We start from the raw sequence: 26,266 nt of genomic DNA, 5'->3' as shown, positions 1-26,266 counted from the left end.
GTAATATTATTAATACCCTCAGATCCAACTCTACAAACGTTGCAGCAAGAAGAAGCTTTTTTTTTAGTCAAAACACTACACATTTTACCATTGATCAAGATTCATGTTATGTCAAATACTACATTAAATACCATTTCCATATATTCAAAGATGAATTTATTAATTTTCTTTAACAAAGCTGGAATATATTCGTCATTGTTCTCCATAACAGCATTGCTTTCTTTAGTAGATTTAAAATTTATTGGGTGTCAGTAAAATACAGATCAAGATTCTTTATTAACCTACAGAATTTTATTCTCTACAAATTTAAGTTCCAGAGGTACAAAATAACTAACAAATACACTTGCATCAGTGGTTGTTGTTTGATTAGCAGAAGTATCATCGCTCGAGGCTAGGTCATTAATGTCATCACTACGAAAATTTTATCTTTGTCTTGTCGTTTGTTGCCCTGAAGCTCCATCTATTTCCCAGTTGCTCACAACTACCAGACTTTTTGTTGCATTCGTCAAAATTTTTTTGATTTAGTGTCATTAAAATTCGTTTCAAAGTGTATCCGAGCAAAGATATAAAGTAAACTTTCGCTTCACTATTAGAACAAGTGATGTGCTCAGAGTAACAAGGTTTTTTAGCTTTTGCGATTACATAATAAGTAAAATAAAGTTTATTTCCGTGTATATTATAACTGTGGTCTCTTAGTTTTTCATATGATCGTTTTGTTAGACCTAAGTCCAAGAACATCGCTAATGCTTTGTTTACATCTTTAGTACTAAATAAATTTTGTTAAGTTTCCGTAGTATCATCCATTAAAGATGTCTGTTCTTTGAATTTTAGTGCTATTATCAGCTTCTCTTAAGAATTCTCTAAAGCAATTTCTTCAGCTGATGTATTGTTTGTTTCTAAACATCCTTTTTCATAATATGTACGAGGTCGACCTAACTAAAAAATTTTTAAAAAATCTTAAAAAGCATGTGAAGTTTTAGTGGTAAATGACGTATTCATGCTCAATTATAAAGACTCTATCATCATTAAGTTACTTTATCACGAAGACTTCATTTAGAAAAAAGTTGTAATTTGATTGAAAAGTGTCTTTTTTACCGAAAACATTTTGCCACTTTTCTTTCTATCTTTGAAAAAATGATTTAGTTAACTGCTCCTTACTTGCCTTGCATTTATTTTAGAAAAATAATGCTTTTCTTTAAGATCATTTACAATTGCATTCAGAATAGAATTTTGCTCGTTCGGATGTTTCCATATAAACTTACATAAATATGAGTACTTTACAGTTATGGGCTTTGTTCTATTTATTAAATGAGTTATATTTTTGGAAGACTAAACTGAAAGATTTTTTAAGAAATATATTAAAAACTTAGAAAATAAAAGTATTCACTTTATTAAATTTAATTTCATTTTTATGAAGGTTTCATTTTGTTAAGAAAATTTATGTATCCATTTCAATTTTTTAGTTTATAAATATAAATTCTTTATTTCACAGTAACAGATGTACAATATAAGAGAACAATTGTTACACATTTAAATTTTAAGTATGAGGTTGGAGTTATTGTGGTTCAGAGTGTATAAGTTTCAAGGCTTAAGGATTTTCTGTAGTAAGGTATAAAAACGTATGTGCATTTACTTTAGCAGAGTTCTATCATAGTTATTAATTCAATCGTATGGCAGAGGAATATTATTATAAGTTCTCGATTCAATCAAGATTTAGGTTTACCAATTTTGTAGGTTATAGCTTTAAGGTTAAGCAATTTGGAGTTAATAAGCTTAGGAGCAATAGATTTCCGATTGTGGGCTTACTATCTGCTGGCTTGGGAATAACGGGCGTACTATTTACACGTTCAAGGTTTGTTGATTGTATGAAAAGAAATTGGCAACTGAACTCACAGTGTCCAGGGTTAGGTGGGTTAGCCCACTTAGCCTGCTTGTGATTTGGCAGCGATGGTTGCTAGGGGCTCAGTGGGTTATGGGGTTGATGGTTAAGTGTGTTAGCTGGCTTATAGTGTGGAATTTATTTAGTTCTTGAAAAAAAGAGACTGAACTCGATGTTTCCATGGTTAGGTAAGTTAATCTGCTCGAGGTTTGACAAGGGTGATTTCTAGGGGCTTGGTGAGTTAAGGAATGGATGTATAGGTGGATAGGATCGCTTGAAGTAAGAACTACAACTTTATAAAAAAAAATAGGCGAGTAAACTTGCAGTTCCTAGGGTTAGGTAGGTTAACCTGTTTTTAGTTTGGTAGGGGTGACTTTTAAGGGTTAAGTAGGTTAGGGGGTTAGTGGTTGGCTGCTTTAGCCTACATGAAGTATACAATTTAATAAATTGAAAAAAATACCGAGCTAGCTTGCTGTATACATAGTTAGGTGGGTTGAGGGTTGTAAATAAGCTTAGACGTATGATATTTTTCTGGATTACTAAAAAAACAGTAATAAATTTCATAAATCGTGCACCTGTAGCTGAAAATGAATAACATTTCAAAGAGAATAACAAAAATTCGTGAGCCTAATTCATAAAATAACGCGTGCCTAGAATTGTTTCCATTATTTGCCACTGTGCATTGATGCCGGTCTCAAATAATTATCCAACAGTCTTCTAAGTTCCGTGTACGACTTTTACAGTGGTCTCGTAGGTCTTCTTTTCATCTAACATCGTAAGTTAAACTGCTGCTTTTTTTTTGTCTTCAACATACTTTGCTTCAAAATATATTTCCAGTCGCTTTACGAAAGTCTCCCAATCACTTTTGTTAAGACAAAATTCTTACTTAATTTCTGACATTGCATTTATTTCACTCTCAGACTCTGAAATATCACTACTTTTTCCATTTCTATCACTTTTAATCTCTACGTTTTTTTTCTCTCCTACTTCCTGAACTTCTTTTTCTCTCGCTGCACTTTTTGATAATTTTTGCAAGTTGTCTAATTTTTGATTTTGCTTGAAACTCACACAACGTTTGATCAATTCTACTGTTATGTGCATTTTTCTTTAAATCATGTATCCAACCTCCTTGCTTATTTTTACTCATGGCATTTCATCCTCTTCGCCATTGTGATGTATGAATAGGTTATTGGGCTTAGCAAGTAAGTAAACATAACTTAATTGTAATAATATGTCCTTAGAGTACGTAAAAGATATAGTGCAATAAGAGCCGTACACCTACCAACATTGCAGTCAAAACGCTAGTATCGCTCTGTTCGCTGCAATTACAAAATCAATAGATAAACCGTCACTTGGTCTCATGACCAAGGAAATGCCCCCCTATTTCTCGTTACATCACATAACTTATTGTTACTGGAGTAAAGGACACATACTAAAAACATAGCGTAGTTAAGTGAAATAAGAAACATAACTTAAAAATAATTCAGAAGCTCATTTTCTTTTCAAATATAAACTTAAAAAACATTAACAATAGACAGTATCCGATAAATTGTAGTAATTTAAACTTGCTTGTAAGGACATGGTTAAACCTAAAAATATGTACATTGACAAATGTTTTGATTAAAAACATACATTAATTGCACAAAACCATAATCACCTCCTTTTATTATTGTAGATAAGTGACAATTATACCTTATTAGACTGAAAAACAGTCATCTGATTAAGACCAAAGAAGTTAATATACATTTTATTTCAAAAAATAGGGTTTCTTATGTAACTAAGTTATGTCCATGAGTTTTAAAACAAAATTAAAAACAGATTAGTGCTGGTGAGGGGAGCCTTGATAATTGTCTTAAATTATTTTCATCAACAAGCAGAGTAAAGTACGACTGTCAATATTGTAGGCATTAGCATGATGAATTATTTGAAGTTTGCCAGCCAAAAAAGTTCTCTCTTTACCTAACAACTGAAAGCCATCTTAGAGTGAGTTGGTATAGAGTAATACATGAGAGCCAGTCGATATTCCTATAAACAAACCTAACTAAGTCATTCATGGCTCTGTACAGTTTTGAACTAGATGTTGTACCAACTAAGTAGTAGGCCACCTACATGTAGTCAAAAAAAAAAAATAAAATACATAAAATTGAAAAAAAGGAAAAAAATTTTTAAAAAAGAAACCAGGTGGTATAATTGCGTCATGGGACCAACGGTAAAAATGAAGTTCTTTAAACATGAAATGAGTATAAGAACACACAATTTCTCAGGTAACAAGGGGGTCACCAGACCCATAGGAAGAACGAAGCTCTATACAAATAAGAACTCCATTTATGTAGTTCACTAAATCAAAAACTTGAAAAACGAATAAGAACGAATAAGAAAATTTAGTTCAGTACTCACGATGGTCTAACTTCGTGAGAACGTCATGCAATGATACAAAACTTACGAAGTTAAACTATCAAAAGTACTAAAGTTAATTTTCTTACTTTTTTTATTTATTCGTTTTTCAAGTTTTTGTCTTAGTGAACTACCTGAATGCAGTACTTATTTTTATAGGGCTTCATTCTTTCTATGAGTCTGGTGACACCCTTGTTACCTTAAAAATTGTGTGTCTTTATATTCATTTCATGTTTAAAAAACTTTGTTTTTACCGTGGGTCCCATGACCAATTTATACCCCCTGATTTGAAAAAAAAAATTTTTTTTTTCAGTTTCCTTTATTTAAATATTATTTTTCATTTTTAATTTTTCTATTTAATTTCCTTTTTTTATTTCTTTTTTATTTTTAATTTTTTTGTTCCATTAAATTTTTTCATGTCTTTTTAATTTTATTTTATTTTTTTTTACATTACATTTTATTAATTATTTTTTTTTTTTTTTTTTAATGCATTTCATTTTTTTTTTTTTTTTAAATTTTATTTGCTGTATTTCTATTTTATTCTTTTTTTTTTTTTTTTTATTCTCTTTCATTTTTTAACGTCTTTTCTGATCTTATTTTTTTTTTTTATTTCATTTTTTTTTTTTTTTAAATATTTTTTTCCATGTCATTCTTCTCATAATTTCGTATTTATTTATTTTAATTTTTCTTAATTTTAATTTTATGAATTTAATTTTATACCTTTCTTATTATTTTCATTTTTAATTATTCATCGTTGCATTTTGTTTAAATTTTTTTATTTAATTTTTGTACATAAATTTTTTTTCAATTATCTTTTTTCTTACTTATTTTTTTGCAATTGTATTGCCAGTTATTACAATTTTTGTTCTATTTTTACATAATTATTTAATGGCGTTTTGCCATTATTTGTTTATTAAATTTAAATAAGCACTCATAAAAATCATTTAAATGATACGTAATTTGAAATGTGTATGGATAATGATCTCACGTAATTAACATATTATTAATTTAATAAATGACCATATTTATATAACTATGTGATATTGTAACATAATTTTTATGTCAAATTAAAAATAAGTGCCCTTAAAAACCATTGATACGTTTTTTAACTGTATTGTATATGTTTATTTTATTATTCTATTGATTTATTAAATAATTAATCTGTAACAGTAATTATAAGCATTACTTTATTGCAAAAAAAGCTTAGGTTTAAAAAAAATCGGTCGGTATTTTATGTATCAAATGCACAAACAACTTATATTAAATGCGTAATAACCTGCCTTATTCGATTTAATCTACAGAACTATATTAATGGTCGTTAAATTTTTTGTTTTTTTTAATTTATTTTTTAGAAAAAAAAATTTTTTTCAAAACGAAAAGACTTCTTGTAACCGACTGTCATTTTATGAAAATCTGTCGTTTGTTTTTGAAATTCCAGCCTCCCAAGCACTTGACATAAAGAACTTCGTTTTAATAAAAAATCAAATAAGTAATTTGTCATTGATTCAATGTATTATCAGTGAATACACATGAAAATAAGAAATAAGTTACGAACCACACGATAAGTACAAGAAACCGAAGCTCTAAAGTCGGCAGCGCTTGTAGCAGAGCAAGTAAGGTACTTGTATGCAGGAGGTTGAGGGTTCAAATATCTTTATTAAAAAATGTTTTATTTTTTTTTTTTTCATTAGAATCATAAAAAAAAAGATTAAAAATTAAAGAAAAATCATTGTGGGAAAACAAAATTAAATTCCGTTTAAAAATTAATTGCTTCAGAGTGTGAAGGGGAATGGTAGGCCAAGGTGTGCAAGAGACTAGCGCAGCTTGGTTGGAAAATATAGGGTGAGGGGAAGTTGGTAGGGGATTGATAGTGAGGGTGATGGGATAAGGGGGAAAATACAATGAACTAGAAGAATTAGACCTTCCGTAAATAACTTCTGTTTCATACAAATTTGTCGTTTTTAAAGTTCCAGCCCCCTCCCGCAGTACGCGGCATAAAGCACTTCGTTCTAAGAATAACACTTTTTATTAATTTTTTAAGAAGACAGAGAGATAATAGATGTTGGCAGAGTTAATAAGAGTATCTAAAGTAGTAAACTTCGTTGCATACAACATTTAAGTGGCACTACGAGTTTAAGGATGATAAAATCTAGAGACTCAAGTTTTGCACCTCACGAACGTATAGAAGCTCAGTGCTACCTATCACAATCTTGAGAATTTTCAATTTATTAATATTGTGCAAAAAATAAGAGCTAACAAGTATCATGACTCTTATCTTGGTAAAATTAAAATGTTCTCAGTTTAACCTTAAACACAATGCCACAGCTTGCAGATTGCAAGTTGTCTTTTCTATTTCTTTTGTCGAATCACTAGGAGAACAACTTACATATGTTAAAAGGTCATCAGCATATTTCATACGTTTACAGAAACGAAAAGCCTTAGAGTGGTTAGTTAAGATTTGTAAAAGAAGGAAGCCAAGTATACTGTCTTGGTTCAGTTAATTTTCTCATCATTATCTGTCAATTTTCTTGCACCTAAAAAAGCTTAAGTCCCTCTTAAACGACTGCTTGATTTTAAGAAGGAGGAAAGACTTACAGGAGGTAAAAAATCCTTCGTTAAGAAACTTTTTTAGTAAACTTATGGGTAATAAGAAGTACAATGCCTTCAAACCCTCACAGCTTTATGACTTTTTCAACTTCAAAACAATGACCAACGGTGGTACTCTCATACTTTTGTATTTATATAAAAACAAAAACAACGTTTTTACCGTTCAGTCAACGTCCCAACCCTCATCAGTATAAAAAGTTCTGACGCTGATGAAAGGGATGTTACAAAAATATGACAGTATTACCGTTGGATATTGTTTTTAACTACTTAAAAACTGTAATTAGACGTCATATTTGGCTTTTTAATTTTATCATGAAATGACATAAGTTTGAAAACAAACTATGTTTAATACAGAATATTTGTACAATTAAAATTGACAGTATTCTAATTGACTTATCCTAGTAACTATTAGTAAAATACTTTAGGATACGAAAAATTTAACAGAAAACTTGACTTGTAATTAAAAAATGAGACAACTTTGGCTAGGAAGTGGCCAACAGACTAATGGCTACTAAAATACTGTAAGCATTATACCATTATTAAAACTATACTTTTTATTCATTTAAAAAGTTTTACGAATTTTGAGAGCTAAGCTGTCTACTTATTATTATACAATATAAGAGCGTAAAATGGCAAAAACGGCTTATTGTTTACTACTAGTATCCCAAACGAAGGCGACTAAAGAAATAATGGTAGAGTTGATGGAGCCAACCTATCTTTGAAGGAAGTTACTTAAGTCACGAAACTAAGAAGCAGGGTGAGGAGGCTAAGTTTTTTTTACATGGGAACTATTGGGCACTTATGTAAAACTTGATGAAACATTATCAGAGAGTAGTCGTTTAACTTTTTTTTTCTCTTAAAAGAAAAAGAGGTTAGTAGGAAGAAGGACCTTTAAAGTAATGCAATAAAAGTAATAGCGTAATAAAAATAATTTAACAACTGCAAGAAAAAGTTGAGCACCTCGTTTCTTAATAATTTTTCTTTTTAAATAATTTTACGGTGCAAGTCATTTTGTTAAAAGGAATAGAAAAATTTTTTTTTTTATTTCGGGCGCAGAACTTCTCTCACGATCCAAAAAAATGTTACTGAGATTTTTATAAAATTTTTTAAACCCTAAAAGCCTTTTGTATTTAGTAATTTTGCTAAATTTTTCAGGCTTTCACAGCACATAATCCGTTACACAACATACAATCTGTTACACAGCACATACAATTAATTATATGTTTGTATAACTTCAGGACCTTAAATACCAACGATGTTAAAAGCTTTAGTGCAGTAATGCGTAGGTGCACAATCGAAAACCAAATGAGACACACTTGTTTGTGGCTAAGATCATTGATGCAACATGATAAAAGCTCTTGCTAAAAAGAAGATAAAAAGGTATATTTCACCTCTTATTCAAGTTTGCTGTGTATTTCAATACATTTTGTAATCCAATTACTTAAGCCTTCGAGCGAAATTGTTGGCAAATAGGTTAATTAACGTATAACGCAGTAAAATGATTAAATTAAAAAAAAGATATTTAGGTATCTTTACTAGATAATATAATTAAAGATAATATTTCCTTACTATACAATGAATTATAAAATTGTTTAGCAAATATTTTGTGATTATTAACAAAATACTAGTTTATTTATGGTATTAAAGTTGCTGTTTATCTCTGAAGTCATAAAAATTTAATAAATCTCCTTGCCCTTTATATTTATATCAAATTTCTTATAATGAATGGTCTTGGTAAGATTTTTTGCATTAAAATAAAAAGCTGCAAAAGACTTTTCAACCATAAAACTGCGTGTGAAAGCTTAGGTGATTTTTTCTCATAGTAGGTATATTTTCTATCTCCTTTTTTTTCAATACAATTCAGAAGAGCAACTCAAAAGCTACATTCTCACGAATTTGCAACGTGAGAGAGCAAAAAATGTAGGAGCTACAATTAAAAAAAGGTCGTATTTCTTTATCCCGCGCTGCTACACACAGATCACGCTCACTGCTGGGGCTGCTTAGTAACGCACTTTTATATTTTTGCTTAAAGGCGAAGTAAGCAAGCTAAAAAAATGTAAAGCACCATTATTGAAAGATTTTAGCTGCTCTTTTTTTAGCTGTTCTTTCTGACAGTTTGATTAGTTTTCACTGGAAAGCCTAACAGAAAAAAAAAATTAATTTAAATAAAAAAATAAAAAGTAAGATGTAAGCTGAAAATCATTTTTTTTTTTTTTTTGCTTTTTAAATTTCTTACTGTTTGTACCAAATACCTTTCTATAAAATTTAAAATTTTTGAATGGATTCATTAACTGTGGCTCTTTTTTTTAATGTTTTTTTTTTTTTTCATGATCTCTCATATAACTTATTAACATTTTTTTTTATCCCTGGAAAAAACCATGATAATTTCAATGCTAAAAATTCTTTCATTTTGAATTGCTTTGTTCTTTCTACTGATATTATACAGTAAAATAATAGTAAGCCCTTACTTGTATGTACTTGTTCAAATTTCTGTTTAACTTTCTCTTCAATAAATAACTTCTTATTTTTAGATGAAAAAGAAGAATTATTTTCAAATATCCTTTGGCCCACTTAAAGAGATCTAGGGATATCAAAATAAAACTCTTAGAGTTCATTCTCAAGCTAGCTCGAATTATATTACTGTAAATTAAGACACTGACACCATAACAAGAACTTTTACTGTGTGCTGTCACGAGAACGTGCCATTCTGCTTTAATTACGAAATCTTCATAATGGGACTTTTACTTGCTCTTCAAGTGCTTAGCAGCACCATCTACCCAGTAAGTTCCTTTTTGACGATAGAAAATGTATTATTAAAATTTTATAGTTATATTCTGTTAACATTAAAATGACACAGTGTCATAAGTTTAATTATCAGATAAGAAAACAACGCTTCTATGTGCTTATTGTAAGTTTAAATCGTTTAAGGTAGTAATAAGTATAGAAAGACTGCATTTTTCGTTATTTTAATAAAACTGTCAAGTTTTATCTTTATAACAAAAGCGTAATTTTTAGAGAAATCCAATAATGTTGGGAATTTGCAAGTTGATAACGAATTGTCTTTATTATGCTTTGAATGCGATTTCTCTTTTCCTATAAAAGAATGCGTTGTCCGCTAAATTAAACTTAATAAGAGCTCTCTGATGAATGCTTCAGAAGAGTATAAGCGTGTTTGTAATGAAAAATCATCAGTCGCATTCCACGATTTATATCAATCCTTGTCAATACAATCATTACTTACTACGTGTTCAAAGTATAACTTTAGTCTATTAATTTCAGAACAAAACTTACATTTCTTCAAGTATCATTCTAATGTTGGCTTTTGACAAATAATTTCTAAAATACTTACAGTGTTGGTATTTATTTTACCAGAAGTTAAACTTGGAAAACTAAAGACAGTATTAATGAGTAAATCGTTTGGTAATAAACTTCATGACTTACTTATACATTATCATTATTATCAAACAGGGTCATTTGAATATTGACTTTTAGCAGCCAACTATCTGCAAAAATTTTCAAGAGTGAAATCGGACATGTTCTCTACACTGAAGGCAATAATTAACTAAGCAAAAGTTTTTTAATCATTTAATCATTAATTATTCAATAATTATGACTAGCACCTCTTGTTTTTAATTTTCTGCTACTTAAAATAAGACACTTTTAGGTAAATCATTATATCAAACTCGTTTTCTGCTAACATTGTACGCACTTTTTGGTAGGGTGGAAATAAAATTTCTTGTGACTGTCCTCACGATCTTTCAATTTCTTGGGACTCTTCATGCTAGATGTTGGCTCTAGCCCCAGTCTTCGCAAAACACACGCATTCACCCAGTTGTCTAAGACCCTGCAACTTTCTTCCTAGTCAACGAGATCCTCGAGAGATAGCTCAGACAATCGTGAGCCATGCAACCAACATCCAACGACATGCGGACTTTCTCGATCGTGTTAGCCATGACAAAATTCAAACTTACACAAAGGGAAAAAGTCAACTTTACTTCTTAAGACCCACTACTCCTCATTGCTTGAAATCTTAGAAAATTCCTATTAGCAATCTTTGATCAATCGCCTAAATTCAAAGAATGATTAATGATCGGCTAATTGCTGACCACTGTCCTTTTTAATGTACTTAATCATTTTTTAACTATTATTAACATATAAATTTAATCAGTTAATGGTACCAGCATCTTTACTGTCCTGGTCGCTACGTTTAATTATATTTCACTCTTATAAGAGTGGAAACACAGCCTCAAGTAACCCAATATTAACGACCAATAAACAACACTTCTTATGCTGTAGAATCATGTGGGCCCCACTCAATAAGCAGGTGTGTATGACGTAGGCCTCTGATGCAAAATCTGAGTGGGCTGAGTAAACGTACAGGCATCTATAATACCTAAATCTTAAGGACTTACCACAAATAGGCTTCAACGTACATGGGCTCAATGCTGCGAATTCGTTATTCATTTTTCTTAATAAATAGAAGTACTACTTGAGGTAAGAATACCAAACTCTTCTTTCATAAAATTGCAGTTGTATAAGATAATTCACTTGTATTAAAACTACCATATAATTGTCTAATTCTTTAAGCTGAAGTACGTTTACTTACAGTCTTGGTAAAAAAGTGTTTAAACATCATTAGAGAAAGTACGTTCTGCTGATGAATCGAGCTTAGGTAAAAAAGAAGAAAAATTTACTCTCATTTTTCACGATGAAATATTTGTTTTAAAAATAAATACAGCCTCTGGTGTTAGAAAACAGAGTTTATTTACTTACTTGCATTCATACTCCTTTCCTTTAATTGATATAATTGTTCTCGAGTATAACGTATCAATGCCGTCAATGGCAGGCTGCTTACTGCCTTCTTGACATTGTAGCAATCCACATTTTACATTTCTAAAAATAAAAGAAGTGTTAACAAGTAATAATCAAGAGTTTTATTTTGTTAAATGTGTTACGAACTATAACTTTCTATTCTTATTTTAATAATATTTTCTCACCAGTGAATCATTCAGATACTAAGAATAGTTTATATTTGAGCAGTTATTGTCATTTCTTTTTTCCATTTAAATCTTAATCTTTTAACACATACAGATACAAAATTAACTTCTAAATTTTTTTTTTGCTGAAGAGAGTCATAGAAAAACAAAAATATAGCCACAATACGAGAACCTAACATACAAACTCCACTTTAGCGCTTAACATTGAGAAATCTTTAGAATGCAAGGAGTGGGAAAATTAATTCATTAATCTTTTTGTTCTTTGAAAAAAAATCTAAGAAAAAGAAGCGTACGGTCAACAATCAAAACCTTATGTCTAAGCTTTATTGCCACCTCAAGTATGAGAATAGACTTAAAAGTTGCAATAAAATGGACTTTCTTAATGGTATCTGGAATTAAAAATAAGGAATATATAGATTAAAATGTTTTAAAGAACGTAGTTTTTTTCTACCGGGTTACCACTACAGCCTACTGGCCTAGTCGCTGGGGCCACCCACTCACTACCTATGTGTGGGGGTCTATTGACTCACTTATTTCCAACCCTTTTTACTGACATCATACCTGAATCCATGGGAACAGTGTGAGTATCTCTGGTGGAACACCTTTGCCAGTTAAGCTGACACTCTCTGCACCAATGGTGCATCGGGTCCACTTGCCACTGTGTAACCTTTCCCTGGAGAGGCCTCCATATTCCAGGATGTCCACCCCTTGCCAGTTAAGCCAGCGCTATCTGCCGAAGCATCAGATCCAGGCTAACTAGCATCCCCAGAAAAGCCCCATGTTTCAAGGACTTTAATTACTCTGAAGGAAAATTTCACAGAAAAACCTGCCCCAAAATAGCCGGGGTTACATAGGAACTTTTTTTAATAAAATCAGTTTTCGAAAAAATCTGCATTCACCAAGAATCGAACACACAACCTCTAGAACCACGTTGTACCAGTAACAAGCACGCTCACCACTGAGCCAACACCGCTCCTTTAAAAAATGTATTTTTTTTTAAATCTCTGTAGCTGTTGCCCAACACAACCAAAAAGCTCTATAGATTAAAAAAATTCGTATCTTTTGTTTTAAAAAGAGATTAGGGCTTTTGACAGAAAACATTTAAACTTTATGGTCACAGATGATTAAAAAAATCCGTGAAATAAGTCTTGAGTAAGTTCTTAAATAGCGTAATAGTTATAGTAACATTGTTAAAAAAAAGGACTTTTGGTCAATTGGTCCCTGCTCAGCCTGTGTAGGGCCTTTAGGATTGACTCATAGTCCTAAATACATTTCATAAATGAAGAGGCTCTTACTACCCATAAGCAGATAAATAAAGTAACTTAAACAGAAATTTGTTAAAAGAAATTACTTGGAGTTTTTTTATTTAGTTATACAGTATTAATTTTAGTGGTACCTCGTGATTTACTATAATCGAAACGAATAAACTCTTATGTTCTCACATTTTTTGTTAGAATACTGGATTGTTGTCACAAAAAATTTAAGGAAAAAGTTTATTTCAATTTGTCATTGAAATAATTATCTTGCTTTGTCTGTGAGATTTCGTATAATTTGGACAGTTCTCTTGACTACACTTTAAACAAAAATTTAAGCCTTTTTTGCTGTATCCGTAGTGGCCACCCATACAACCTGTTTTACATGAGCATTTAATACTTGTGGCACAATCATTTAAAATCGTATTGTTACAGATATGAATAAGTACTCAGATATTATGTAACATAAAATAAAATAAGGTTAATAATTTAAAGGTAAGTTAAAAATTTTGTTTTAACATAAAATGTGTGCTTATGAAATTTTTTTTGTCAGTTGATATACAGTGTGTATAAGTATTATTTTAAATAATAATATTATATCACCATAAGACGCAAAAAAAAATAATAAGAATTTACGACCCAATTACTTGTAAAAATGCTAACTTTTTAGACAGAGATAATCGTAAGATGGTAGGCTATGATGATGTCCAAATCATCTTGATCTTTTCCTCTGACTTTTTTCAAAACACAAGTACCTTAGATACTAAAAGTAATAAGCTGCACTAAAAATAATATAAAACACTAAAATAACTTATTTATTATGTATATAGACTAAAAACAATCAAAAATGAGACTAAGCGCTAGAATAATTAAGAACTAAAATGTGTAAACTGAAATAAAAAAAAATTTTTTATATTGACGTTATTAATCGACGGGTAAGTATTATGTCAAATTATTATACATTAACTTCTTTTATCTAAATTGCGCTATGTATTTTTTTTCTAGAAATGTCGCACTTATTTTTGGAGTGAAAATCGCTGGAGTGCGAAAAACTTTGTTAATTAAAAATTACAAAGCAGTAAAAGAAGTTATCCGCTTCAGCCAGGAGTCGAACCTGGACCTCCTTCTTGCCAGGAAGGTGCGTTAACCAACTTCGCCACCAAAGCCTCGGTGGACACCCTTCTTCACTGCTCTGCTTAGGCGCGTCTTTAGGTCGAACGCCGATATTATAGATATTAATGTTATTAATCGATGGTTAAATATTATGTCAAATTATTATGCATTGACCTCTTTCCATCTAAATTGTGCTATGTATATTCGTTATAGAAACGTCGCACTTATTTTTAGAGTGAAAATCGCTGGAGTGCGGAAAACTTTGTCAATTAAAAATTACAAAGCAGTAAAATTAATTAATCAGAGCAGTTAATTGACAAAGTTTTTCGCACTCCAGCGATTTTCACTCTAAAAATAAGCGTGACGTTTCTATAAAAAATATACATAGCGCAATTTAGATGGAAAAAGGTCAATGTATAATAATCTGACAAAATACTTATTCATCGATTAATAACATCAAAATATGTAATATCGGCGTTCGACCTAAAGACAAAGGGTGTCCGCCGAGGCTTTGGTGGCAAAGTTGGTTAACGCACCTTCCCGGCAAGAAAGAGGCCCAAGTTTGACTTCTGGCCAAAGTGGATAACTTTTTTCACTGCTTTGTAACTTTAAATTGACAAAGTTTTTCGCACTCCAGCGATTTTTACTTCTAAAATAACCCCGACGTTTCTAAAAAAAATATACATAGCGCAATTTAGATGAAAAGAGGTTAATGTATTATAATTTGACAAAAAAAAATATAGCTTAGATACAAAAACAAAAATAGACATGCTAAATTAACAGTAAGCATCAGCTTTTGATGTTATAAGTTTAACGAAAAAGCATGGTCATTGTTAGAAAATTGCTTTTAAGACGAGAAAAATCCAGGTCACGGATGAGTGGTTCTAAACCAAATCTAGATAGTCTTAGACTCGTAATCATGTCAGTTTGCAGCCTAAAAAATGGTGAAAATGGATAAAAATTGTTTTTTGTGCCTAGAGAAACACTAAAGCATTACGGAAATAACTAACACCAGTGAAAAATATGCGCAATTTTTAGACAAAGTGAATAAGCTCCACTAGAATGAAGTTGGTCCTCTCATCAAATTATTTATCTTTTTAATCAGTGTAACATTTTTGTATGACTTTCCAATTTTTATCTAGACGTCAAACATTATCTTGCTCCATTGTTAATTTTTTTGGGCCATCAGCAGACATGATTCAGAGTCTCAAACTATTTAGATTTGTTCTAAAACCATTTAACTACCACCCAGATTTTTTTAGCGTTCAAAGCAGTTTTTAAATTAAAAACCTAAGTATATTTTTCATATATATATAGAAATGTGTGAGTGTTTTTGTGTGTGTGTGTGTGTGTACTTAGAAAAGGTGACTTATGCAGACTTCTTGTGCGTTAAAGACATATGTTAACAATATGGTAGAATTATGCAGACGCCCGATAATAATCACCCCTACTCTCTGCTTATGCATATAATTCTCCACATAAGTTACCTTGTCTTAACATATATATACACACATCCCTATTTTGCATAGTGATTTGTGTGGGACACTTAACATTTTCCCCCACTAACCCTCCTCAGTTCCCGACATCCCCCACAAATAAGCTAAAATTCGACTGTTTTCACCGTTAAATTAAAGTTTCTTACTTTTTCCTCAAACCCCCCACAGCGCAACCACTTATTTTTCTTTTCTCCTCACAGACTACCCAGCCCTTTTTTCTTCTTCCCTTTGCAACTTTTTTTATTAAGTATAAACTACACCCATTAACAAGATATTTCATAATACTTAGATTTAAAAAAAATTTTTTTTATTAATTTTAGCACACCTCCAAGAAGGCAAAATAATTGGACTTTACACATATAGATAAAACACAAAATTTACGTTTAATTGTGTAAAACTATCAATAAATAATATATTGAGGATTATAGTATGATCATTATTAAATTATTTTAATTCACTAATAACTACATAGAAGTCGGTGCATTCAACTTTTTTTGTGTGACTATCCTCTTAAAACAATGAAGCAATCCAAATTTCCTACGTGTGCATACGTTTATATAACATAATACATCTGCATGTCCATATAAAAACTTATCATTTTTATTCAATAATTATAATATGTATGTCGTTTGTATATATCTACATACAATTTTAATTTAAAATTGGGTACGAGTAGTTTTGGCTCTTCGTGGTTATAATATATTTAAATTTAATAGGTTTGTTCACTTAACCTTTTTAAATAAGGCAATACATGACTGGTTATTATTATGACTTGCAGGTCAGTGCCTAAGCACACGATCAGTAAGAGCTAACTTTAGGTGAATTAATAAAAACTCCACAAAATCAGATGTTAGTTTGAGTAACATTTCGTTAGTCTTAACGCTAACCTCATCAGGCTCACTTTATTAACAAAAAAAACAAAAAAAAGAACACTACAATTAATGTCAATTACATTGGAGGGCCACAGTTTGTACGTATTAACAATAGATACTCACGTCTCTATTGTTCAAACGATTGTTACAGACTGTTGGTTACCTTAAAAAAATAAGGTAAGTGTCGAGCATGTATGTATTTCTATTTATTAGTAGAAACAATAAACGTACGTTTCTTGTGAATATAGATAACGTGTTTACGTAATTGAAAGAGATTACTCATAAAAACTTTATACATGTTATTAAAAAATATGGTATCCTTTTCTCTTATTTATTGTTTGTTTAGTCACGTGTGTGCGTAGTATTTCTGATATTTATTATTTTTGTCTATTTAGTTCATGGTCTAGAATTTTGGTTTGAGAAAAATTGAAGTTATGGTTGAATTCTCTCATGTGTAAAGTAACAACAAGTTCATCTTTCTTTTTACTTTTGTGTTCGTTTAGGCATTTTTTTAATGCTCTCTTTGTCTTACCTACGTATGATGGAGAGCTGGAATCGCAAGAGAAACGATACACGACATTGGTTTGATCAAGCTTATCAATTTTATCCTTTTTCAGAATGATAACACTGTCTAATCTGTTTTGAATAGTAGGGTAAAATTGTACATTTAATTTTTTAAAAAGTTTTTAAACAAAGTTTAAATAATAATGGGTTGTAAGGGATAGAAACTTTTATTTTATCACTTAGATTATGATTTTGTAAAAAGTTATTATCATTATTAGTATTTTTTACTTGGTGAGGTCTTTTCATGATGTATTTTTGTATAAAAAGTTAAATATACTACTTTACCTTACTATTCAAAACAAATTGGACAGTGTCATCGTTCTTAAGAAGGATAAAAATAATAAGCTCGATCAAACCAATGTCATGTATCATTTCCCTTGCAATTTTTGCTCTGCATCATACGTAGGTGACACAAAAAGAGCATTGAAAAAATGCCTAAATGAGCACAAAAGTAAAAATAAAGATGAACTTGTTGTCACTACACACATGAGAGAATTAAACCATAACTTCAATTATTTCTCAAACCACAATTCTAGACCATGCACTAAATAGACAAAAAAGATTAATATCAGAAGTGCTACGCATACACTTGACTAAGCAAATGATAAATAAAAAAAAGAATACTCAATTTCTCAATAACATATTTAAAGTTTTTATAAGTAATCTCTTTCAAATACGTAAACAGGTTATCTATATTCGCAAGAAACGTACGCTCATTGTTGATATTTATATATAGAAATACATACATGTTCATCACTTACGTTATTCGTTTAAGGTGACCAACAGTTTGTAACGATCGTTTTAAAGATATAGACGTGAGTATCTATTGTTAATACTTACAAACTGTGGCCCTCCAATGTAATTGACATTAATTGTAGTGTTTTTTTTTTGTTTTATTTGTTAATAAAGTGAGCCTGATGAGGTTGGCGTTAAGACCAACAAAACGTTACTCAAACTAACATCTGATTTTGTGAAGTTTTTATTCGTTCTCCTAAAGTTAGCTCTAACTAATCGTGTGTTTAGGCACTGACCCTCAAGTCATCATAGAAACAAGTAAGAGCAAAACGACATGTTTAACAAACGACATACTTATTATAATTATTGAATAATAATAATAAGTTTTCATATGGACATGCAGATGTATTATGTTATATAAAAGTATACACACGTAAGAAATTTTGATTGCTACATAGTCTTAAGAGGATAGTAACACAAAAAAAGTTGAATGCACCGACTTCTATGTAGTTATTAATGAATTAAAACAAATGAATGATCATCATACTATGATCCACGATATATTATTTATTAATAGTTCTACACAATTCAACATAATTTTTATATTTTCTCTATATGTGTAAAGTCCAATTATTTTGCCTTCTTGGAGGTGTGCAAAAACTAATTAAAAAAATTTTTTTTAAATTTAAGTATCATGAAATATCTTGTTAGTGGGTGTTGTTTATACTTAATGAAAAAAGTTGTAAAGGGAAAATAAAAACGGCCTTGGTAGTCTGTGGGAAGAAAAGAAAAATAGGTTGTGGGGCTCTGGGGGGTTTGAGGAAAAAGTAAAAAACTTTAATTTAACGGTGAAAACAGTCGAATTTCAGCTTATTTGTGGGGGATGTCAGGAACTGAGGAGGATCAGTGGGGGTAAATGTTAAGTGTCCCACACAAATTACTATGCAAAATAGGGATGTGTATATATATATATATGTTAAGAGAAGGTAACTTATGTGGAGAAATATATGCATGTGAACAAGGGGTGATTATTATCGGGCGTCTGCATAATTCTACCATATTGTTAACATATGACTTTAACGCACAAGGAGTCTGCATAAGTCACCTTTTCTAAGCACACACACAAACACACATACATATCCATATATATATATATATATATATATATATATGAATAATACACTTATGTTACGTCGAAGACGGCGTAATAGTAAATTTTGTATTTAGGCCTAAGCTTTCGCTCAATAGCCTGGGGACACGACAGCAAGGGTTGAGGACGAGGCACTAGGGTAGGAATAGGGTAGATGATTAAAGAAGGGTTAGCTAGCAACTTGGCCATCGGTATTCGTACCCACGGCACGTAACTTAGCGTTGCTTGATTTTTTTTTTTTAATGGAGCTAGTTGTTTGGCCATCGGCATTTGCACCAACCAGCACACAACTTAGGTTTGCTTGATTTTTTTTTATGGAGGCTAGTTGTTTGGCCATCGGCATTTGCACGAACCGGCACACAACTTAGCGTTGCTTGATTTTTCAAATCAATTTTTTTTTGAACTTAAAATTTTTTCACCACCTGCTTTGCCATTAACATCCGGGTTGAACGGCACGCAAAAGTAGGTTTTACGAAGAGAAGAAAACAAACTATTAGGGGATATATAAGAATTAAGTTTAAAAAGTATTGTTACTTACTTTTATTGAAAAGAAAAAAAAAAGGGGAAATATAAGTGGCTTTCGAGGCAAGATCTGGGTGGCCGGATATGATTTCAAATAAAATTGTGGTCCGGATTCTCAAGGTCACGAATAGACTTCGACCGGATTCTCCAGGTCATGTATTCCAGTCTGGCTACTACTCTCGGTGGTTGACCAAGCTGGCCTGACCATTGAATGCATCGACCGGATTCTCCAGGTTGTATGCCTTTAGTCTGGCTACTGCTCTAGGTACACACCCAAGCTGACCTGACCATTGAACAAATTTTTTTGAGACTGAGCCTTGTCAAATAGAAAATACATTAGGAAAAATAATTTTTAACTTAAATAATAACAATTTCAAAATACTCAACAAACACATCATGGATTTCATCATCATCATTCGTCATTGGTATCAACGGTTTTTTTAAATCTGACAGATACTTCATACCCAAAGGATTTCCAGGGGTTTTCTTGCAAGAAAACGTTGTTGGCCATTGGATAATCAAGCCACCTTAAAATTTCAATGATTCACTGTCAGATATAAAAAAGCATAACAATCACCAGACGATAGAAGTGCACGGAATCGAATAGTTTAAGAGTAATGTTAGTTTGAATGACTTAAATATCATCTAATAACTATTGCCAAGAACCTAAGAAAAGTTATTGCTTACGGAAGTGATAAAACTAAGCTTATAAAATTAATCCTAATGGAAGAAGTTCACGGTTCAAGGTGCCAAATGCATCGTACTTTTAGACTTTGCAGACAAAGTCTCTTCTCCAGTATGCCTTACGTATAGACAAAATCATTTTGAAAAAAATAAACTATTTTGTGCACTACATAAAGCACATTTATTAAAACAATGGCTTTTGACTAGCATATCAATTAAGTCATCAAAGCAAGAGAGCGATTTATAGTATGCAGCATATAAACGCCTTAAACGACAAAAGAAGCAGCCTACATAGATCACCGGCCACGACATGGTTAGTTAAACAACGCACGTAACATAATTAATACTAATAAACTTTTTCCGGTACATTCGTATGCTTTTTGAGAATAAGATGTTTTACAAAACAAATTATATGAATCATGCAGATTTTGCAAGTCATATTTCGTAAATTATGTACATTATTTATTTAATATAAACTGATCTTAAAAAAAGAACGAAAAATGTTTAACAATTATTTCCCTACCACTCCACATCCTACATTATCATGCAACACGCTTGCTAACACAAAAAAGTTTGTGTAAGCATATAACTACTACGTGCACAAGCTGCACACAATTTCACACATTTAAACAGCGGATGAAAATCAGCGCTGCAGACGATTTATGCACATTGCATCGCATGCAAACTTAAACTGCGTTGCACATTACTAGCTGGCGCACGCGGCACTACAGGCGCTCATGTACGTTGCACATAAACTCAAAGAGCACACGCAAACTCAAGCAGCACCACTGGTCGCGCGCACAACCTCAAGCAGCGCAGGTACAAGAAATGCGAGTAAGCCACAGCTCCTGCTCACCCATTGGCTAAAGCAGGAAACACTTTACCTAAAAATAGGTGCCGCTCGCTACAAGGAGGGAGTGGACCAAAATCGCCATAGCTTGTCTGCTTCTGGCACCTTGACTATATCCTGCAACATCAGGTTACCCTCTGCCAAGTCAAAGGCAAAGATAACGTCGTAGCTAATGCACTTTCACGCTTTAACACGGTAGTTATGCCTTTAGTCATTAATCCAGAGAGCACGTCCAAGGCCCGAGTTAAAGACCAAGAGCTCGAGCGCCTCCTTTCGGACTTACGCTTTGATCTTTAGCCTTTCACCATTAATGGTCATCACATATACTGAAATACCTCCATGGAAGTGGTACGCCCCTACCTGCCTGAGATGCTTCGCAGGACGGCTTTTAAGGTACTTCACAATCTCGCGCACCCCAGCATCAAAGCCATGGCACGCCTGCTGGTGCAAAAATTCATGTGGCCCAGGATGCAGAAAGATGCAACGCGTTGAGCGCAACATTGTGGAGCGTGCCAAAAGTCCAATGTCCATCGACACAACTGGTTGGCCCTTGGTGATTTTGACATCTTGGAAAAACATTTCCATCAAATACTCGTAAACCTTCTCCAGCTGCCACTGACAGCTGGACAACAATACTGTTTGACGATTAACGATCGATCTAGCAGGTGGCCTGTCAAAGTCTACGCTTTATCCGACACCTCAGTCACCCAAGGCCAGCAAACGGGAATCGTTTATCCTGCCTACGGCCGAGTACACTCATCGGAAAGCCCCTATTGTTGTTTTCGCTTGCCAAAACGCAAAAAAAAATTGCGCAGAAAACAACAGTTCATCCTGTGAGTGCACTAGTAGAGCGTGCCATCTTCAGCAAAAAAAGCTCTCTAGAGCGCTCACCTTCAAGTGGCGAGCGTGGCCCGACGTACTCACGGGTCTCGACTCAACCAGCGTAGACTTTAGCTTACGCTTGTCTACTGCGATCCAAATTACAATTGTTCTTAAAAGTTATTTTTTAGTCCTTAAAATGTTATTTATGTATTCAATCAATCTTAGTCACTTTATACTCGCTGTTTTATCATTGTGCTTGCCTGCTTTATACATCCGCTATTCTCGAGCCTACGAAGCTTACCTCATAACAAACTTGAAATATACACTAGTGTAGCTGCACTTTCTGCTCGCTTTGTGAGCGAACCCCTGGCGTAAAAAGTTAAAAGTTTATTTTTGTTAATTTAGAATTACATAAAATTCATTTATATAACTTTATTTGCATTCTTTTGGGATGTTGAAAAATCTGTAAAAGTAAAAATGAATTAATTTTAGTAGTCCTTACCAAGTATAAAAATAAATATTTAAAATTTTTTGAAACATATTTATTTCTTATTGACATACTAAATAAAATATTACCAAATCTGCTCATGTTCTTTGTCTTCGAAAAATACTTTCATTAACATTGTGAAATCGAAAAAATAATTAAATTTCACCATCGTAGAGTTCATAAATGCTAAATAAAATTTTGACATTAAAATTTTTTGTTTTCGTACGATATGTCTTAATATGCGTTTTTAGTGAATTATTTCGAAACAATTGCTCTCCACGTTTAATGCAAATATTTTTATTGTGTGTATTATGTGTTTTCATGCGCTATCTCGTATGTATATCTCTTTTTAATTTTTTCTGACAAACATGACATTTCATTTTTTTTCCAAATATTGCTCAACAGAACTACATCTCTAAGACACGAATTTAATAAAGAAACTTCTGATAAAACATATTCTATAATAAATAATTGTTATTAAAAAAAAAATCTTTCGAACAGAGAAAAAATTCAAATCCTTAAAAATAAAATTATATTAAAACGGAAGTTGACGATCCCATAAGTAATACGTTTAAAAAAGAACAAAAAAAATTTCACAATAACTGAATAGTAAATTATTTTAAAACTAAACAACTTAAAAACTCGTTTTAAAAAAGATTAAATTAAACAGATAAGAATAGATTATTCAAAATTTTTCCTTTTCTTTTGTAAGAAAAAGTCTACTTTTATTAAACAACAAGATTAATGGAAGTTAAAAATGTCGTTAAAAATAGAACCTTTATGTCAATTTCATAGTTGGGAATTATTTTTAAAAAAATGTAAGAAATTGTAAGAATACTTTGAAATAATTAAATTTTAGCAACTTATAGTATGTTAATTGAAATACGAATTTTTGTGGGTCTAATATATCGACACATTACAATTGTTGTTTAAATTTCAATAAATGTGTCATACTTTAGTGACCGTCAAAAAGATTTTAAATTGAATATGTCATTCTCAGGCAATGTGGATTCAGAAATACTAAAGTAATTGCGTTATTAAAATAGTAGTATTGGAAGAAAACCGTAAAGTCATATACATATTGAATCTGGAAAAAGAAATATCTGAATATAAAAAAAACAATAATACGTTTTATATTACAAATTTTAATTGAATTTTTAATCGTACTCGAAATAAGAAATAATGATTTGTCAGTAAGGCCTGCGTTTTATGGTAAAAAATTACAAGTGTATGTATTGTTTAGTAGTATCTTCGCCAGAAGAAAGAAACAAGTTAATGTGCTTCGATAAGGAGTGTATGAGTCTTCATACGTTGAGTAAATAAAATTGAGAATTGTAAAGACTTTAAAATAAAATTAAAAAACCAACCATGTTACAAAATTATTTCTGCATACTGTCCTTCAGACCAAATTAAATACATTTTCATTTCGTTGTTATTATATTGGGGACGGCTAACACAAGTTTTTTTCATTTGTTTTTACATCATGATTTAGTATAACAATTCAAATTATTACAAATTAAATTAAATAAACTTAGGAATTAAATTCTTTGACGGTTTACTAGACGCAATCGTTAATAGTGAATTCAATTTTTTTTTTAAATCTCGAACAAAGAAGAAATAGAAAATCTTTTTATACTTTTATCTAGATACTTAGAAAGTCTAAGATATAGGCAGAAACATGATTAAGATGCAACGTCTAAAATGAGAAAATGTGATGGACCAGATTTAATCGTAACAGTGATATTTAATCCAAAAGAAAAAAATTAAAGTTAATTTTATCAAAATTTCTTAAAATTACGACACTAAATGATATTTCAAGCTTAACTGTTAGAGTATATCACTAAAAATTAATCAGTTTTGTCATAATTAATAATTAGTTAGTTTTGAATGACATCATTAACGCAATTTTTTCGGTTAAGTATCAGCATACGTTTATACTGTTGATTTCTAAAAACGTGGTCTACCATAGCACACATATTAATAACTGTATCCTGATAGAAAAAATTATCACTTCTAAACAAATTTATGCAATTATTTCAGCTGAAATTTCTTCTGGTGATACAAAACTTTTCGTTATTAAACACATGTTTCATGGACGTTATACAGAACCAAGTCCTTATATAATCGATAAGAAATGTACAAAAAATTTTTTTAAACCTTTTACAATCGTAACTTTATTTCAAACAAACGTTACCCTGAATATAGAAAAAAAAATTCTTTTAAAGGACATGTTTATAAGCTTTGTAAAAAGAAGGAAATTTTTGTAGATAATATAATGGTTGTAGCGTATAATAAATTTTTGTTGATGAAATGTAAACGTCATATCAACGTCTAATGTTGTGCATTTTTTCAGAGCCTAAAATAAGTTTAAAACTACATTTATAAAGGTAGTGACAGAGCAGACATAAAAATTAAAAAAAATAAAAGATCACGGAGAAGAAATATTTGATGAAATCAATAGTTACGTTGATGCTAGATAAGTAGGTCCAATGAAAGTAGGTTAGAGATTGCAAGAATTTCCAAATTTTGGTATAAGGCATTTAGTTGTTAGTTTGACTGTTAAAATAGTTATAGTTTATTTCACTGTCAACATTAAAAAACAAACAAAAACTTGTATTCAAAAAAAATAATATTAATGCTGTTCTCGAAAACAATGAGACACAGTTAAAAGCTTGGTACAAGTACAATTAACATGATGTTTTTGCGAAATTTATGAAAAATGTGAACGTTTTAGAATACTAAATTTTTAATACTAAATTAAAAATTTAGCAAAAAAAAGCGTAGTAAAAAATACTGCTATAGGTACATTATACATAATATCACCCAGAGATTAAAAAAGATTTTTATTTTTATTTGTATGAAATAAAGTAACTGATTTAACATCGTAAAAAGATATAAGAACATATAAAGATAAAGTATATAAAACTTTTAAATATACTGTGGTTGCAATAGGTTTAATAAGCAATGATCAAAAAATAAATGACATTTTCAGAGAAGCCGTTGCTGTTATGTTTCTATGTTACTTAAGACAAATTTTTGCTTTTTTTTAAATTTTATAAGCCGTTCAAGGTAATGAAATATAGAATAAATACATAGAACTTTTTAAGGAGAATTTACTTGAGCATATAGATAACTTTTCTGTTTTACATATTAATCAAATCGTAGAATCAGCAGATGAATCTTGTGAATGCTTTAATTTTCCTACACCAAAACGAATTAAAAATAAAAAAGAATATATAAGTATAGAAACATATTGAAGTAAGAAAATGTTTATTTTGATGTGTAAAAGTTTTAATAATGTCAAGCACAAGAAATTTCATATTATTTGCGAATAAGAAAATTATACTTTTTTCTTATAGATGGTCCGAAAGAGTCGGAAAAAACTGATTTATATAAAAGGTTTATTTATTTTTTTATGTCTTAAAGTAGAAAAATGATGTGAATGGCATGAACGGGCAGAGCAATTATATGACTTCTAAATTATATGATCAATCGTAGAACTCTTAGACTTTCTCTAGATCCTAATAATACAGAGAGTACCTTCTTACAATTGAGGTTAGATAAAAAAAGTTAAGAGAAGTTGACTTACTTATTTATAATGAGTATATATATATGTGTATATATATATATGTATACTTGTTACATTTTAATAGTTAATTTATACGTTTTTTAATTTATATATAATTTATATGTCTATTTATACATACAAATTTAATTGAAAATATCCCTTTGTATTTTACCTATTCCTTCGATGTATAGGTGTTATAACACGATTATTTTTGTATTTGAGTTTTGTAAATCATTAAATCAAAATTCAACTTTATAACTGCGATTTAAAATT

At 30.8% G+C, this 26,266-nt stretch overlaps 1 protein-coding gene and 1 non-coding gene across 2 annotated transcripts in view; both read right to left on the bottom strand.

Annotated features, from left to right (window-relative positions):
• The window catches only part of mmd (disintegrin and metalloproteinase domain-containing protein mind-meld), a 2,100,572-nt gene that overhangs the window by 919,910 nt on the left and 1,154,396 nt on the right, over positions 1–26,266 (bottom strand). Inside the window, exons 16-17 of the mRNA XM_089595760.1 lie at positions 11,654–11,773; positions 924–932 (exon numbers count right to left, since the gene is read on the bottom strand). Of these exons, the coding sequence (XP_089451886.1) occupies positions 924–932; positions 11,654–11,773 (129 nt within the window). The remainder of the gene's footprint in view (positions 1–923; positions 933–11,653; positions 11,774–26,266) is intronic.
• TRNAA-GGC (transfer RNA alanine (anticodon GGC)) lies at positions 14,224–14,296 on the bottom strand. The gene has a single exon. It is a non-coding gene; the product is annotated as a tRNA-Ala (tRNA).

Source organism: Copidosoma floridanum, unplaced genomic scaffold, assembly GCF_036245765.1.
Source record: "Copidosoma floridanum isolate Cflo_tuat_1 unplaced genomic scaffold, Cflo_Japanese_pri ptg000027l, whole genome shotgun sequence".
In the NCBI taxonomy this organism is placed as follows: Eukaryota; Metazoa; Arthropoda; class Insecta; order Hymenoptera; family Encyrtidae; genus Copidosoma; species Copidosoma floridanum.
Note: the sequence above shows the minus strand (reverse complement) of the source record. Positions and strands in the feature narration are given on the sequence as shown.